The sequence below is a fragment of the Schistocerca cancellata genome, chromosome 7, assembly GCF_023864275.1.
Source record: "Schistocerca cancellata isolate TAMUIC-IGC-003103 chromosome 7, iqSchCanc2.1, whole genome shotgun sequence".
Taxonomy (NCBI): Eukaryota; Metazoa; Arthropoda; class Insecta; order Orthoptera; family Acrididae; genus Schistocerca; species Schistocerca cancellata.
Genome location: NC_064632.1, coordinates 600,889,551 through 600,908,463, shown reverse-complemented (window position 1 = coordinate 600,908,463; position 18,913 = coordinate 600,889,551). Strand labels below are relative to the sequence as shown.

The 18,913-nt window shown below is 41.7% G+C and overlaps 1 protein-coding gene across 2 annotated transcripts in view; it reads left to right on the top strand.

Moving 5' to 3' along the window:
- LOC126092026 (uncharacterized) overlaps positions 1-18,913 on the top strand; it is a 489,900-nt gene that overhangs the window by 195,685 nt on the left and 275,302 nt on the right. For both annotated transcript variants that reach the window (XM_049907420.1, XM_049907421.1), the window contains one exon: positions 6,782-6,963. In XM_049907420.1, the coding sequence (XP_049763377.1) occupies positions 6,782-6,963 (182 nt within the window). The remainder of the gene's footprint in view (positions 1-6,781; positions 6,964-18,913) is intronic.

Sequence of the window (18,913 nt, the reverse complement as noted above, 5' to 3'; positions counted from 1 at the left end):
GCGTCAGTCTTCAGAGGTGCGAGGGTACCCGAGCCCCTCGGATACTGGAAAAGTCTGCCGAACAGCATATCAGAGGGCACTCTGTGCTGTGGATATTTTTCAGCGTAGAGGACACGGACTCGAAGGCTACATCCATTTACTCGAGCATTGCAGAATATCCTATCCACCATTTCACTTACCGAGTAGTAGGGTTCCATTGGTAACAAGTGATGGAAGACAGAAAACGTAAATGTGCTACACCATTTGTACGTACAAACAGCGTAACAACAGTAAACACATAAGTGAATCCGCGTTTGGGAGGAGGTAAAAGACCACGATACGTACCCAGGGTTGACAGTACTGTACAATAAGGCACACAAACACGACGAAAACTAACGTGGCCTACAACACGACTGTAACGACACGGCTGACCGCAGACCCCTAGTGGCAGGCAGAGTGCTGTTGAGTAACAGCCCTTACTACAAACACGTGTTTATCTCGGAAGGTATGCGGTTCCGTACCCATGTTCATTGGACTTACTTTTCTTGTTTCGCTGCATACTACCAGCTGCCGGCCGTTGTGGCCGTCTGGTTCTACACGCTTCAGTCCAGAACCGCGCTGCTGCTACGATCGCAGGTTCGAATCCTGCCTCGGGCATGGGTGTGTGTGATGTCCTTAGGTTAGTTAGGTTTAAGTAATTCTAAGTCTAGGGGACTGATGACCTCAGATGTTAAGTCCCATAGTGCTCAGAGCCATTTGAAACATACTATCAGCTCCCGAACTACTCGCCACTGTTTTTTGAACACCGTGTATACAAACAATATAAGAGGTAATATGAACTGCCCGCCTGGATTGTTTGCAGTTGACGCTATCATTTACTGTCTAGTGAAGTCATCAGAAGATCAAAAGCTGTTGCAAAATAATTTAGATATACTCATGGTGCGAAAAGTAACATTCGACTCTAAACAATAGAAAATGTGATATGATTCACAGCGTACTGAGAGGATCCGTTAAATTTCGGTGACACGATAAATCACACAGATCTAAAGGCTGTCAGTGCAACTAAACACTAGGGCTTACGCATACCAACAACGTAAACTGGAACGATCACGCACAAAATTTTGTGGCAAAGGCGAACTAAATAATGTGTTACAATGGCATAACACTTAGAGGACGTAATAGGTCTAGTAAATTTATTGTCTACACAATGCTTATCAATCCTGTTCTGGAGTATTTGTGAACGGAATGGGATGATAAGCAGACAGGGACATCGAAATATTCAAAGGAGGACAGCTCGTTTTGTATTATCAATAAATACAAGCGATAGTGTCACAGATAGGATATGCGGCAATCATTAAAACAATGGCGTTTTGCGTTGTGGCGAGAACTTTTCACGAAATTTCAACCACCAACTTTCCTCTCCCAATGCGCAAGTACTTTGTTGACTCCGACCTACTTGGAGAGAAACGATCATCGTAAAAAAGATACGATAAATCATAAACAGCACCAAAAATTTGAGTACTCATTTCTCCAAAGCGCTCTAGGGAAACAGCGTAAAAGTGGTTCGATAAATCATTTTCCAAATGCTTAGGTATGAAATGTAGAGTAGCTGTGAAGATGGAAGTGTTCCATGAAGAATGAAACTATACAATAAATATCGCAAGAAAAGTAAATCGATTATTCAAAATAACCCACTTAAGAAAGGCATCGAAGAACTACCTACACAACCTACGCATTCTACACAGGAAACAATTACTTCGATAGCTCGGAGTAAGGGCCTGGAAAAAAATATACATACGTAAATAATAAAAACAAAACACTTTCGTTCCTCACAACTCTTTCGCGCTGTGTTTTTCTTCTAAGAAAACTTATCTATAAGATATACAGGTTTGTGAAAACCGTGTGCAGTGACTGGCTGTGAGAGATCAATGGACAGTGTCACAGTAGCCTTGTACGTTATTAAGTGTCGTCCTTTGAAAACAGTGGCATTCGCTAGAGATAGACAAAATGAGGTTTCTTTTGAAATAACTTGCCTTGCAGCTGGAAAGATGGCGAGTCCAGACGTCATACGGTCATCCTGATTTTGCCAAATCACGGGATGGTTCCCATTTTAAGTTCGCGATCAACTGTGTGTCCAATTCTGTCACATTAAACCCGTAAGTTTGTAAATGGCTGTAAAAATGAATTATGTTATTTTCATTATTCTATAACTGTAACAGTAAAAGTTACAGTGACCCACTGTAGCGGTGGTAGTACCGCTAATTCTTGGTATGCAACCCTTGACAGAGTTATCTGACTGTCTTTCTCTGTGTAAACGACTGAAAGATTTGTTTCGTTTTTTTTGTTATGGAATAGAATGTTCTGTCCTGAACATACTGTAATGTAAAAAATCAATTACATTTACGCTGATGGACACGCGAAAGGCAACACCCAGAAGGAATAATCAGTCATGTTGTGGTGTTGCAGTTCTTGTTATGACCACACCTGCTATGTAAACAGGACGAGAAATTTCGCCTTATGCAAGAAACTGAAAAAGCGTCTTGCATGAGGCGGAATTCCCCGTCCTACCCAGCAGGAAGCACGAAGTCAGGACCAGGCGACACCCGCGGCGACGAGAGACGCAGGCGGCGGCCGTTACTGTGCAGCGCGCGCCACGTCACGGCTACGCGCTGTACGCGGGGCGCTGGGAAAGGTTTGCAGTACGACGCAACAATAAGTCGCAGGAGGCCGACTGTTGCTGTGTTCTGAGAACACCTGATACTTGCATTGCAGCCGCTGTGCCAAGTCGGTGGGCGCAGTCGTTCACTAGCAGAGTTAGTCTGAAGTGTTGGCTACGTCATCGTCGTCAAGAAGCGAGACTGGGGCAGTTTTGTGATAGAACCTCGCGCCTAGTTTAATCATAGACCAGTGCCTTGAAGAAATGACTTTTATACTCTGTGATGTGTGTCCAGAGAATTCCAAAGAGGAAATCTCACTCTGGACGACACTGAGAGGACGGGAAGGCCACGACCTTGAGCAGATAGAGGATACCTCATGGTTAAATGCTTCAGCGGTTCGTTCGTTCAAATGTGTGTGAAATCTTATGGGACTTAACTGCTAAGGTCATCAGTCTCTAAGCTTACACACTAATTAACCCAAATTATTCTAAGGACAAACATATACGCCCATGCCCGAGGGAGGACTCGAACCTCCGCCGGGACCAGCCGCACAATGCATGACTGCAGCGCCTTAGACTGATAGGCTAATCCTGCGCCGAGCGGTTCGTTCGATTCTGCATGATCACTTGCAAGTAAAGAAACTTTGTTGTCTCTGTGTGCAGCATAGACTGACGGAAGAGCAAATGGCGCGACGTGTGACTCGGTGGTGGGAGATGTTAAAGAAGTTTCCTAAGGGACAATCCCAGTATGTCGATAATATCGTGACAGGTGACGAGACTTGGCTGTACTATTATGATGTGCCAACTAAAACTCAAACAAAGTTTGGGTCTTTGAAGATGACTACACGCACCCGTAGCTGTCAGAAAACCTCGATCAGTAAAAAAGAATATGATAGGCTTTTTTTTCCAATTCGAGTGGAATTGTGGAGCGTGTTGTTCTGCACACACAGAAGACAGTCACAGCTAAGCGGTGCACTGAGCAGTGTCTGCCCAGAGTCATCCAATCTGCGAAGAACTTGCGACCCAGTTCAACAATGGACACTCGGTTCCTCCATCATGACAACGCAGCAGCTCACCGCGCCGAAGTATCCACTGAATATGTGCGGGGTACAGGACTGAGACTTCTCGAACACCCTCTTTACAGTCCAGACCCCGCTCTTTGTGACGTTGCACTGTTCCCACATGTGAAAATGAAGCTGAAAGGAGTGCAGTTTTCGAGTGATGAGGACCTCCTGAGGGCTTGGGACAACGAGTGTGCCTCACTCCCTACATAAACCTGGGGAACTGGTTTAGGGAGGTTGGAGAGGTGTATTCAATGTGGCGGAAATTACTTGGAAGAAATTAAATCAAGGAAGCTGTATTGCGAAACTTTCCTAGTAGCCTTTGTATAAAGGGGGAAGAAACGGCCACGTGGACGTACAGAAATTGTTCATTCATGCGGTGGTTGTGCGTAGGGAGCTACTGTAGGCTTCATAGAAGGTAGCGAGTGTCTTCTTAGCACGTTTCTGAGTTCGACCGACGAAGAATAGTTGCCTATAGAGATTGGGGACTATCCTCCAAGAGAGATCGGTGATCGTGTCGGACGGAACTGAGAAACTGCGGTGCGGATCAGCAGTCGCTGGGCTCAGGAGGGAGTGGTGGAGCGACGGGACTGACTTCACCCGCCCCGCTGCGCCACTGCACGCGGTCGCAGGCGTAGGATCGCTCTGGCGCGTCACCAACCGCACCAGAAGAAATCCAGTCTCCCGCGCTACAAGCAGCAGTGTCCGCGCGTTCTATCCGGCGTCGTTTGCAGCAGCGTGGACTGTCCGCAAGGCGTCCACTGCTGCGTCTACCACCGAGTCAACGCCACAGGCGTTTGTGCCGCAATGGCGGACATGGCCAATCGAACGGAACGACACTGCTTCTACCGACAGTCGGATTAGACTCTGGAGACACCGTGGTGAGAGAACGTTGCCTCGCGCGTCGCCATACTGGTCCTGTCCCCGGTATTTTATGGTTTGCGGTCGAGCTCGATTCCACTCCTGCAACACACTGCCGCCACACTAAGCAGCCAGCGCTACGCCTGTGAAGTGTTGGTACCTGTCGGCCTCCCGTACCTTCAGAGCTTGCAGAATGATAATGTGCGACCACACGTGACACGCAATGTCCGAGACTTCCTCGTCACCCGCCGGAATGCGCTGCTGCCTTGACCTCCGCAGTCCCCCGATCTTTCGCCTGTCGAAAACGTCTGGCCGGTGAGTGCGGAAGGACTGTGCCCGGGATACACCACCCGCTGTTGCACCACACCAGCTAATTCTCTGGCCGTGGCCATAGCCCAAGGCTGCATGGCACATTAGGTTCGACGCAGCCGTCATTTCCAGGCTTCCCAGTTCTCCACAACTCGGAGCTTTGTGTTTCAAACAGTGCTGCTGTCCAGCGTTTTTAAGTTTTATTTTCACATCCGCGCGGCGGAGATAACCTCAGACAATTTCACATGCCTTTATAAAATTTTTCTTAATATTTCGTTTACTTTAGCTTAAACAAGTCATGTCCTCGTAATGATCCTGCAGTAATCACAGAAAAGTGACATTATTTTCTTCTTTTTAAAATGACAAAATTGTTGTAACGCCTGCAAGTAACAAAATATATGTAACGGGAAATACAAACAATATAGTGCTAATGGTGGTGGTCTTAACTGTGTCTAGTGACAAGGTTCAAAATGACAGTGTAACATAAAAAAGAATATAAAGTAGTTTAATCTTCTACTTGCGTTTAATGTATTATCTTTTTTTTGGCATTGTTTTGTGTTATTGCACAGTACTTCTTCATAATTATCAATAATACACTATTACGATTATTGTGATCATGTGACTTATTTTGAGTGTTCTTTATATATTTTGGTACTAGTTTTCCCTATATTTTACTTACTTGATGTGAAGTCGACTGGTCATACAAAAAACCTATATATAGTAAGTATTTACTATAATAATTCAATATTCAGGTAATTAATTTAATATTCAGGTAATTAATTTAATATGAGGTATTCATGAATATTACATTTCCATAGTTTCTTCGGCACATTCGCACTGCTTGGAAAAACGCCAGGTTCTGACTTTTTATGCTGCACCATTCACAACGTTTATTCCCCACTGTGCTTGCCTGAACATGTTTTAGTAGTTATTTTGTTGCAAATGGTTTACGTTATACCAAACAGGTTGTTACATGTCAAAGACACTTCATTTTGTGATAGCTGTAGAAAAAGTAATTATTTGTTATCTGCTCTTTAACAGCAGTTAACATTCAGATTATTGAATATTATCATAGCATTTCCCCATCTTGAGAAAACTTCAACAAATAAAACAACCAAGTTTCTTGTTTGTGTGTATTTGCTAACTTTACTACAACCTGCAGTAAGCATCAGATAGGCAGAATTGTAAGAGTCAAAGGAACTAAGAAAAAATTTGCCTAGATGAGTATGAACTCAAATGAATTGGAATTGTACATTGTTTTAACCTGCCTGCAGTGTTCAAACAGTACATTTTAATACAATTTTAGTTGCATTCTTCCTGTCGTTAATTTTCAGCTTGCAATGTCACTTCACTTCTGTCATATCAGTTTGGTAAAATAAGCTACTTCCTGAAAAATCCTGTCTTACGAAACCTTCTAAGGTTAAACTAAGATCCCCACGTTTATTGTCTCATACACATTCAGTACTATAGACATTCTCTGCACATCATCCTTTTTGTCCTTTCCTATGTAGCGGTAATACTGTATAGCTATAGCTGATGTCAGCAAATCAGCCCTTATCAAGGTAGTAGTTTCTGTCTGTTCGAGTTCAAAATTCATTTTAATACCTCATACTGTTTTAAAACTGCAAATTTAATGCTGTCATTTATTCATGTATATTTTATATGTCTTTTCTCTGAGCTCATTTTGTCACCATTACACTTGAGTTTTACAATTTAAATACTTCATTAATTTTGAATTTCCAGTCGTTTCAGTTTTATAGTATTTCAGCTCATTTTTACTGTCCAAGTAACTTACATCTTACAGCTCGTTACATGTTATAAACTGCCCGTCTTATGTTTCTGCTCTGTGATGAAAAATTGTAAAACATATGGAAGTTATTTAGCAAATTAGTGAACAAGGGCTTTATAATTACAGGTTACCCATATTTACAAATTACTGACACTACTGGCTATTTAAGTGTTCCTGTCCCTTCATCATCTATGGGTGAAGATTGTTTCTCTCTGACATACAGTGCACCACAAGATGGTTCCTTGATGGTGAACCTGGCCGAAAAATATGAAAATATACTAAAACTTACTCCAGAGTTTACTTTTGAGGTATGTCAGTTAATTAATTTTTAGCATATGGCAACTTGTTTTGCATGCACTCAATTTATTTTATTTAAGTGAATAATGATAAATTAATCTTTCGTTTTAAATTGGAGATCCATGTTTTATACTACGAGATTTGGTCTACGAATGATAGTGAAACTTACATTATCTTTTCTAGATATTCCTGTTGTTGTTGTTGTCCTCAGTCCAAAGACTGGTTTGATGCAGCTCTCCCTGCTACTCTGTCCTGTGCAAGCCTCTTCATCTCCGTGTAACTACTATAACCTACATCCATCTGAATCTGCTTAGTCTCCCTCTACGATTTTTACCCTCCACGCTTCCCTCTGGTTCTAAATTGGTGATCCCTTGATGCCTCAGAACGTGTCCCACCAACCGATGCCTTCTTCCAGTCAAATTGTGCTACAAATTCCTCTTCTCGCCAGTTCTGTTCAGTATCTCCTCATTAGTTACGTGATCTACCCATCTAATCTTCAACATCCTTCCGTAGCACCATATTTCAAAATCTTTAATTCTCTTCTTGTCTAAACTGTTTATCACCCACGTTTCACATCCATACATGGCTACACTCCATACAAATACTTTGAGGAAATCATCTGATTTAATCCGACTGCGTTCCATTACCCTCGTTATAATTTTGTTGAGTTTCATCCAATATTTTCCTTTCAACACACTTTCCATTCAGTTCAACTGTTCTTCGAAGTCTTTTGCCGACAGAATTACAATGTCATCGGCAATCCTCAAGGTTTTTATTTCATCTCCCTCGATTTTAATTCCTACTCCAAATTTTTCCTTGGTTTCCTTTATTGCTTCTTCAATGTAAAGGTGAATGCATTGGGGATAGGCTACAACCCTGTCTCACTCCCTTCTCAACCGTTGCTTCCCTTTCGTGCCTCTCGAATCTCTTAACTGCCTTCTGGTTTCTGTACAAATTGTAAATAGACCATCGCTTCGGTCTCCCATTGCTGTGTCAAATTCTTCATGCAGTTTCCCATCTCATCTTCATCTACGTCCTCTTCCGTTTCCATAATGTGGCCATCAGCTTTCCCTTCTTTGCTTAGGATTGGTTTACCATCTGTGCTCTTGATATTCATGCAGGTGGTTCTCTTTTCTCCGAACGTCTCTTTCATTTTCCTGTAGGCAGTGTCTATCTTACCCCTAGTGAAACATGATTCAACATCCTTACATTTGTCCTCTAGCCGTTCCTACTTAGCCGTTTAGCACTTCCTGTCGATCTCATTTTTGAGAGGTTTGTATTCCATTTCGCGGCTTCATTTGCTGCATTTTTATATTTCATCCTTTCATCGATTAAATTCAGTATCTGTTGTGTTACCCAAGGATTTCTAGTAGCCCTCGTCTTTTTACCTACTTGGTCCTCTGCTGCCTTCACTATTTCATCTCTCAAAGCTACCCATTCATCTCCTCCTATATTCCTTTCCCCTGTTGTTGTTAGTCGTTCCCTAATGCACCCTCTACAAACTCTGGTTCTTTCAGTTTATCCAGGTCCCATCTCCTTAAATTCCTACCTTTCTGCAGTTTCTTCAGTTTTAATCTACAAATCATAACCAACAAATTGTGGTCAGAGTCTACATCTGCCCCTGAAATGTCTGACAATTTAAAACCTGGTTCCTAAATCTATCTTGCCATTATATAATCTATCTGATACCTTCTAGTATCTCCAGGCTTCTTCCATGTATACAACCTTCTTTCATGATTCTTGAACGAAGTGTTAGCTATGATTAAGTTATGCTCTGTGCAAAATTCTAGCAGACGGCTTCCTCTTTCGTTCCTCATCCCCATTCCACATTCATCTACAATTTTTCCTTCTCTTACTTTTCCTACTATGGAATTCCAGTCACCCATGACTATTAAAGTTTCATCTTCCTTCAGTATCTGAATAATTTCTTTCGTCTGATCATACATTTCATCAATCTCTTCGTTATCTGCGTAGCTAGTTGACGTATAAACTTGTACTACTGTGGTAGTAATGTACATGTTTCTTTTTGCGGTATCATGATTCATCTGGCTACTATTTATTTCTATATGAACTGTGAAATGTCTGCCATTAAGGTTTCACAAAGTCCGCCATCTTTGGCACTCCCGGCATAGACATCTCCTTCATCGGCACAACGCACCGTCGTCGTCACAGCGGAATTCCCAGCCACACGGCTGGACCGTGCGCTGGGGCTACCCCTCTCGTCCGGCTAACGTTTGCCGCCACGTGTTTGCTGCCGGACCCCGGCTTTGACGAGCGTCCTGTGCGGCCGCCCCAATTCCGAGCATAGAATATTTCCAGGGCGCCACAACCCGCCTGTTACCTCACACTCTTCATCATCTGCGGAGCTGTTTAACGTATAAACTTGTACTACTGTGATAGGCATGGGCTTGATGTCTATTGTGGCTACAATAATGCGTTCATTATGCTATTCCTAGTAGCTTATCCGTGTTCCTATATTTTATTCACTATGAAACCTACTCCTGCATTTCCCCTATTTGATCTTGTGTTTACCGCCCCGTATTCCACTGACCAGAAGTCCTGCTCCTCCTGCCACCGAACTTCACTAATTCCCACTATATCTAGCTTTAACCTATCCATTTCCCTTTTTAAATTTTCTAACCTACCTGCTCGATTAAGGGATCTGACATTCCACGCTCCGATCCGTAGAACGCCAGTTTTCTTTCTCCTGATAACGACGTCCTCTTGAGTAGTCCCCGCCTGGAGATCCGAATGGGGCACTATTTCACCTCCGGAATATTTTACCCAAGAGGAGGCCATCATCATTTAATCGTACAGTAAAGCTGCATGCCCTCGGGAAAAATTTGAGCTGTTGTTCCCCCCTGCTTTCAGCAGTTCGCAGTACCAGCACAGCAGTGCTGTTTGGTTGACTTAACAAGGCCGGTTCAGTCAATCATCCAGACTGTTGACCCTCCAGCTGCTGAAAAGGCTGCTGCCCTTTATCAGGAACCAGACGTTTGTCTGGCCTCTCAACAGATTCCCCCTGTTGTGGTTGCACCTACGGTAGGGGATCTGCATCACAGGCACGCAAGCCTCCCCACCAATGACAAGGTTCATGGTTCAACAGGCGTAGATATTTACTCCTTTCATATTCATGGGTACACAAACTTCTTCCATCCATTTCATTGTTATCATCAATGTAATGTACTCATGTTCTTTTAAACACTCTGACCAGTTAGAATAATCCCATTTCTCAAATCTCAATTTTACGATTAGGTTCTTTGTAAAAATTTTGTAATGTAAGACTTTTATTCTTCTACTACACTATAACAACGTACCTTAACCATTATCCAAATACACTTACAGATCCCAGGAAATAATCCGCACTTTACATAGAACATACAGTTGTACATCATACGTATCATCACCAACACATTAATAAATTACTGAATACTTAACAAAAAGATAGTGTGCATTTTTGTCATTAGCTACATAAATTCATAATCAGAATATTTCATATTAATCATAGTAGTCAATTTACATATCCTGTATTAACTGAAGTTATTTGATAAAATTCATTTTCCTATTTAGAATATTAACTGCTTTGAGAGTAAAGCTGATTTTATAAAAGTTATCTGTATTGAAACTTTTCAGTTAAGAATTCCTACAGAATTAAGATCACACTTACGAAACCCTACTGAATAATGAAAAATACCATGCTCTCCACTGAGTAGTGATCATGAAAACGATGGTCACCTCTAAGCCCTCTGATAATAACAGTCCCAGGGATTAAGGACCGTGCCAGCTGCCGAGTGAAGCGGTATCATACTTCAGGTACTCTGCAGAATATAGTACCTGTTTTAAGGTAGATTTAAAAAAATGTGAGACATGTCTATGCAAAACAGTGAGAGCTGGATAGAATGTTTTGAGAACAACATAAAACCTGCAAGTACAGAAGGAGATATGAATGAAAATTCAACATATTTCATATTAAATTACTGTCAACACAGGTTCTGCTTGCTTCCTAATGAAAATTATATGCAGTTTCAGTTAGATAGACATCTAAGTGGTTTCTTACCTCTTTGAATTCAGCAAAGAACTTCCTTGCTACACCTACCATCCATTTGCCATGCTACACATAACACCCAACTCCATTCTCATTACTTTGTAATTACCTCTTCTATTACTCTTTGAAATCTTATCCTCTTTGTTGCTGTCTTGTTGTTTTATAATTACCAGCATGCCTCTGTCGTCCGCTCACTGAGCGTAGCTCTGTACTTGAATAGCGTGAATCAAAACTGGTAAAATACAATAACTACCAGCGTTTACTTTTCATACTGACCCTAATAAACTCCTTAAAACTCTACCCAACTTGCCAAAAACAATGTGTGTCACACTACTCTATTTATTTATTTTATTTCTCATTGAATCATTGTTTTCTGCTGCCTGCAGTGGGAAACTCATCAACTAGTACTACGAGGTCATACTTGATACACCAGCCCTGCATCAATAATATCCACATTAAGCCAGCAAGAAACATAATTTTATTTGAAGTCAGAGAATACCTCAAAAACCACAATTCAAAAATTACAACGTATGCAGCAAATAGTCACTGTGAGCAACAAGGATCTTGAAACTACATTGGAACTTATTTTGCAGTGGACCTGTAACTGGATTCCTTGTTTAGCCGATTCATGTAACACAATTTAAAAACGCATTTATTTCAGGTTGTCTTTCAGGTCTTTGAATTATTAATCTGTACTCCTAGTTACCTTGACACTTCCTTGATACTGGATATTCTAAAAAGTAAGCATTAGCGTGAGGTATATTTACGATTTTGTAATCTGTGTTGCAAATTAATTTGAACATACTAATTTCAAGATTAATATCACTTAATTTTTCATGAGTCTTCATGAGGATCAAATTACCTATTTTGAACTCTGGAAAATTCCTATTCTCATCATGCTGACAAATCATATATACCTTGTTTTGCTATCTTGATCTGAAGTAGTTGTTCCTTCTCATCCTAAGTAATTTCCTTACAAGCAGAAAATCTAGTAAATCTTCCACTATGCTTTTTGATTTCTCGATCTTTAATATTTCTTCAGGTGTAAAACCTGTACTTTGTTGGTTTAACGAGTTCACTATTTGTTTAAATGCTGTCACATACTTGAACCAAAATCTGGTAATTTCGGGACAGGAAGTCCTACATAATGACCCAATCTTTCACATATATCTCTGGCGGATTACTTGATTGGGGCAAGTAGATATATGCACAAACAGTTTTTAGTTATCTGCTTCACAGTCTTTCCATAGCATTAAGCGGAACTGAGTGCCATTATCAGATAACACTTTATTTGGTTTACCTATGGTCACAAAATGGTCCAGGACAATTTTGTTATATATTGCTTTTCTAAAAGCGAATAGCTTTATAAATTTAGAAAAATGCTCTACAATTATTGAAATGTATCCAGAGTTAGCTGAGGTCCCAAGTAATGGGCTCGAAACGTCTACAATGACTACATCTATTTCCTTTCGAATTTCAACTGAATGACATAAGGTCGCTGAAAAATGGTTCATGTTCTATCACGTCCACGTGACGTTCATAACCTACTACCCTTCCTGGTGTATTTGAAAGTCACGCCTCATTCTGTTCTGCTGAAATCCTGTCAGTTAAGTCTAATAGCCGCTTAAAATTCTGTTCTTTGTTGTTATTCTCGACCATAGCTCGAACATTATAGTTTTCGATATCATCTCCTAGCCCATCATTCACTCCTAAGTGATTTACCTGCAGTCGAGTTGAGTGACATTGCGCTAATCTGTTGGCAGGTTCAAAAGGAATCCGCAGAGTTTTCCCTTCTACCCAAAAGGTAATCATTTCCTGTTCACATTCAATAAAAGTTGCTGTTTAATTAGCCAATTAACGCTCAAAAGTATTTCCATACTCAAGTCCTGCACCACTATGAATATATGTGTAAAGGATTGCCTTTGTATTTTAAAAGCAAACAATGTTTGATATTTAATCAGTTTGCTCACTTTCCCAGTGGATCATATTACTTTTACTCCTTGCACATGCACCTATTCCAAGCCTGGTTGTTCGTTGATCATCTCAAAGACTGCATTGGAAATAGCACTGATCTGCGCCTCTGTATCTCACATCATGACTGTAAATCTCTACTGGTATTTGCGTTTTTGTGTCGTCTTGTCTGTTTTCCTCGCTCTACTGTTGTCTGGGTTCCTCGTTCTTCCATAACAAATCGTTTTCAAGAGCCACGTCTTGCCAATAAATCTGACCTATTCTTACCGCCCATCGTTTATCTGGAGGATTTTTTCCTCCTCTTCTCGTATATATCCTTGACTACTTTCTACATGTTGCATATCTTCTTGATCCTCTTCACTCTCTTCATTTAATATTACTTCTGAGTCACGCTGCATTTCAGTTATTTCATTTATTGTTTCTTTTAACAACTCTGTTGCTTTATTATTGGCTACACGCAGGTCAGTAATGTTTCCATTACTTATTTCTTCCAGAGGAAGTATAAACAAGTCATCACTACTGGTTTCAGCTGCATCATTCTCCAGATGTAACTCTTATTTTCTTCACCTCGACATCGTGTTTTTCATCCTCGTTTATGAAGCCTGAATCATACTTGTATCCTCCTTCTTCATCCTGCGTTGACGTTGCATCTTTAAAGTTTTAAACTACTTCAGCCAAAACACTGTCGTTCTCATGTACTATCATTCCATCAGGTAAACATCTTATTATGTCACTACTATTTTCGGAATAGCTTGCATCATGGTGGACTTCTGCTTCCAGTGAATACACATAAAAATCCGATTGAGTTTCTATCATTTTAATTCTCGGATCATCTTCATTTTTCCTTCCGAAAATTACCTTCTTTTTGGCAGTCTTCTCTAACCGTTGTTTGTGTTCTGAGAATAGGATTATGTCATCAAAATCTATTTCACTTCTGGAAAACCTTCGTTCTGATCTATGATATATATTTCTCTTCCTTTAACTACATCTCATTCCATTTGATTATTTTCAGTTTCGTCTATCAGGCTAACGACCTCTTCGTATCTAATGCCATGTGTTTGTATCCCAATGTTACCTTTTTATTGTCTCTATTGTGAAACTTGATTCAGCTCGAACATACTCAGCCTTTCTGCCCTTATCTACGCGCTTATAGTATTTTCTGTCGTTTTTTCTTGGGTCAGTTTCTAGTTTGCATGCCCGACAACCCCGAAATGTACGTGGCTGATTGTTTTTCTCGTCTCTGTGCCCTCTACAATTATTGAAGTTACCTCTACCACGGCTGGCAAACTTTCCTCTCACAGTATTTCTCATCATATTTATTTGGCCCCATTTCGACCTCCTCTTTCACGTACATTTTGATTCCTGAAACTTCTTCACAGTAGGCAATAAGGTAGTCTGTTCATGATTCTCTAACATTTTTGCGACGGCAAACGCTCGCAACAATTGGTTTGTTTTTACAACCCAAAACTCCTTCAAAAAATTCTCTCTTAACTCTGAAAACGTCGTATTTGTTGTGTCTAAGTTCGAACGCCATCTTTTTGAGCTACTTGTTATAACATCAACTGCTAAATTATTCATTTTTCTGTGTCTCATTTCCTTTGCTAGCACTCGTTCGGAAGTCTTTATGAAATCCGCCGGATGCGAACCTGCCTGTTTGGTTTGAGCATTGCATTTCTCCTCTTTGCTCAACAGCTCTGATTTTCGCTCAACCGCAGTAGTACGAGTTGCTTTATTTTGCAGTTCTATCCGTATTGACTCTATTTCATTACGAATTTGTGTAGGCACATCACCTTCACTGCTTTGAACTTGCATGAAACCGGTTTGTACTTTCGTGACACTATCTTTGGAGTGACACGAAATGTACTTTCGTTGCGTCCATTATTTCGGTCTTTATTAACTGACAGAGATCCTGTAATTTATTCCCTACCATCGGTTTCACACTTTCGTCTATCCTTTCAGATCTTTCATTGATACTTGTTACTTATTTCTTGACCTTTGTTAAGTCACCTTTTACTGAAGAAATTTAAGTAATGAGTTGATGATTTATCTGGGTAGAAATATGCAATGACTCGGTTTTTTGGATTTTTCGTAAGGTATATTCTACTGTTCACTAGTTTTCGAGCCACCGCAAGCTCTTCATGAGATGGAGGTGTTACAGGAACATTATATCGGGGACCAAGTGTAGTTAAACGCTGTGGTGATGGGACTAGCGAAAATGACGGTGAAATGTCGAGACGCCATGTAATTCCACCTTTTACGCAATGACAGAAACTCAGCACAATGGGCTGTAGGGTGGCAGGACTGGACCAAAGTAACACATCAGGCAATCACCATCGCCAGTTGCACCGAACATTTTATTTGGTACATTTAAACAAGAGAACTTGACAAATAAAACCATCACATGTTTAAAACTACCACACATCTTTAAAATTGACATTCAGATCAAAATAAATTACTTCAATTCTAAACGTTCATAAAAACGCGGCATGTATGGCCTATTACACATTTACCGAAATGAGTTAAATTTTATACACTCTAAATTGTAATCAAGCCGAAGAACAATTCACTAAAATTTAACTAATGTACTCTTTCTTTACGACAGTGATTGTCATTACCAAAATAAATCATAGTTCAGGCAACAATCAGATACCATGGCATACAACAGGTTAGTTAAATGGTAGGCACCACATAATTTAGCATATAAAATTTCATGTGAGCAAACAAGCTCGTGAGATTCAACAACTACGCTTAGAAAACAGACGCCCGCCCGTTCAGCTGTATCCAGTACGGGCTCGACATGGACCCCCAGACGGGAGCAGTAACGTTCACGAATGGGCACCAGAAAATCCCACTACTAGTGGGTATCTACAACAGACTGACATCTGCCTTAAATAACTAGAAACACATTATCAGTAAAATTCATACATGAACTCAATTACAATATCGATCTGCTGTCATTGAAGGAATTCTAGTACCACCATTAACAGAATCCGTTTCCACACAATAACAACTGGCCTCTCAATAATTGGTAAGAATTTATGAAACTACTGGTTTCAAAATTAAACACGTGTCTCTCAGTCACGCTATTAGTTCAAACAGAAACGTAACAGTAATGTTATTAAAATTCAGAGATAAATATATCCATATAGAGACTGGCCATTTTAACTCTGTGGTGTGATATAAATACAATAACCAGGCGGTTCTTAAACAAGGACCGGCAAACTGCTTTCAATGGCGGTTAAACATTGACAGTAGGGATCTACAACGGAATGTCTCAGCACTCCCGGCCCTCGTAAATGCCGGCCGCTGTGGCCGAGCGGTTCTAGGCCCTCCAGTCCGGAACCGCGCGAGCGCTACAGTCGCAGGTTCGAATCCTGCCTCGGGCATGGATGTGTGTGACGTCCTTAGGTTAGTTAGGTATAAGTAGTTCTAAGTTCTAGGGGACTGATGACCTCAGATGTTAAGTCCCATAGTGCTCAGAGCCATTTGAACCACTTTTGAATACTCGTAATGATCACCCCACATACACCTTAAAACACTACGCATTAAACCAATGAAGATCAATACACTGAAGGCCTTACTCAGTAGGAGTTACGACGGCCGCCCAAGAAAATAGTCAACCGCACAGAAGTCAGTTGTGGATTCCGACCACAAGTTAAGAGGACAAGCAAGGCCCTTGCTTGTTCGACGAAGCCAGCCGCCACAGATCCCTATGGCAGGACAGATGAAGCAAGCGGAAAGAACACGAACGGCTTCCCAGTGACGTCTCTTTCAGAAGTTGTTTAACTGGTACTGAAATGAATTTACTTTAATACAACTTATTTTAATGTTATGCCTAGATTCCAGGTAATTGCTAGCTGTGATGCTATGAGGTAGCTCAGCGGCTATCACCTTTAACCTTTGCAGCTACGAACTAATGAAAATTAAATAACTGATACACCGATGAAATTTATCATAAAATCAGTATCAGCAAGTATTATAGCAATGCGATCAGACAGATTTAGATTACTACAGATAGATCTGGAGCAGTGATTTCCAGCTTCAAATGGCTCTGAGCACTATGGGACTTAACTTCTGAGGTCATCAGTCCTCTAGGACTTAGAACTACTTAAACCTAACTAACCTAAGGATATCACACACATCCATGACCGAGGCAGGATTCGAACCTGCTACCGTAGTGGTCGCGCGATTCCAGACTGTAGCGCCTAGAACCGCTTGGCTACCCAGGCCGGCCCAGCATCAGATAAAAATAGTTCAAATGGCTCTGAGCACTACGGGACTTAACATTTGAGGTCATCAGTCTCCTAGAACTTAGAACTACTTAAACCTAAGTAATCTAAGGACATCACACACATCCATGCCCGAGGCAGGATTCGAACCTACGACCATAGCGGTCGCGCGGTTACAGACTGAAGCGCCTAGAACCGTCATTTTCGATTTTGAAAACAACCTTAAGGGAAATTGCAAACAAGGTCGGTGACATTAAGAAAGCAATGGGAATTCGGCTCTTAAATGCAAAGGTGAGAGCAGGTGGGTGGAAAGAGCACACTGAAGACGTCCATAAGGTGGGGGTCTTCTTAGATGCTGTGATAGAACAAGAAACGGGAGCCGATATGGAAGGCAATGGGAACTCAGTATTAGTGCCAGAATTTAAAAGATCCATGGATGACTTGAGCTCAAATAAGGCAAAATGGAGAGATAACATGCGTTCGAATACCTCAAATCATTGGGGGAAGTCGCAGCAAAATGACTGTTCAAGCTAGTGTATAGAATATAATCGCCGGCCGGAGTGGCCGAGCGGTTCTAGACGCTTCAGTCTGGAACCGCGCGACCGCTTCGGTCGCAGGTTCAAATCCTGCCTCGGGCATGGATGTGTGTGATGTCCTTAGGTTAGTTAGGTTCAAGTAGTTCTAAGTTCTTGGGGACTGGTGACCTCAGAAGTTAAGTCCCATAGTGCTCAGAGCCATTTGAACCATAGAATATAATCAAGAAACTGGGGACATACTGTCTGACATTTGGAAAAATGTCATCTACCCAGTTCCGTAGACAGGTGTGAGAACTACTACACTACTACCGAAATAAGTAGTAGGGAGGTGGGACGACTGTTTTGACATCAAATTGATTTGGAAATTAATTAAATTGATCAATTAATCACCCTCACCCCCGACCACGCCCCGCAGATGACATCATACACTCCTGGAAATTGAAATAAGAACACCGTGAATTCATTGTCCCAGGAAGGGGAAACTTTATTGACACATCCCTGGGGTCAGATACATCACATGATCACACTGACAGAACCACAGGCACATAGACACAGGCAACAGAGCATGCACAATGTCGGCACTAGTACAGTGTATATCCACCTTTCGCAGCAATGCAGGCTGCTATTCTCCCATGGAGACGATCGTAGAGATGCTGGATGTAGTCCTGTGGAACGGCTTGCCATGCCATTTCCACCTGGCGCCTCAGTTGGACCAGCGTTCGTGCTGGACGTGCAGACCGCGTGAGACGACGCTTCATCCAGTCCCAAACATGCTCAATGGGGGACAGATCCGGAGATCTTGCTGGCCAGGGTAGTTGACTTACACCTTCTAGAGCACGTTGGGTGGCACGGGATACATGCGGACGTGCATTGTCCTGTTGGAACAGCAAGTTCCCTTGCCGGTCTAGGAATGGTAGAACGATGGGTTCGATGACGGTTTGGATGTACCGTGCACTATTCAGTGTCCCCTCGACGATCACCAGTGGTGTACGGCCAGTGTAGGAGATCGCTCCCCACACCATGATGCCGGGTGTTGGCCCTGTGTGCCTCGGTCGTATGCAGTCCTGATTGTGGCGCTCACCTGCACGGCGCCAAACATGCATACGACCATCATTGGCACCAAGGCAGAAGCGACTCTCATCGCTGAAGACGACACGTCTCCATTCGTCCCTCCATTCAC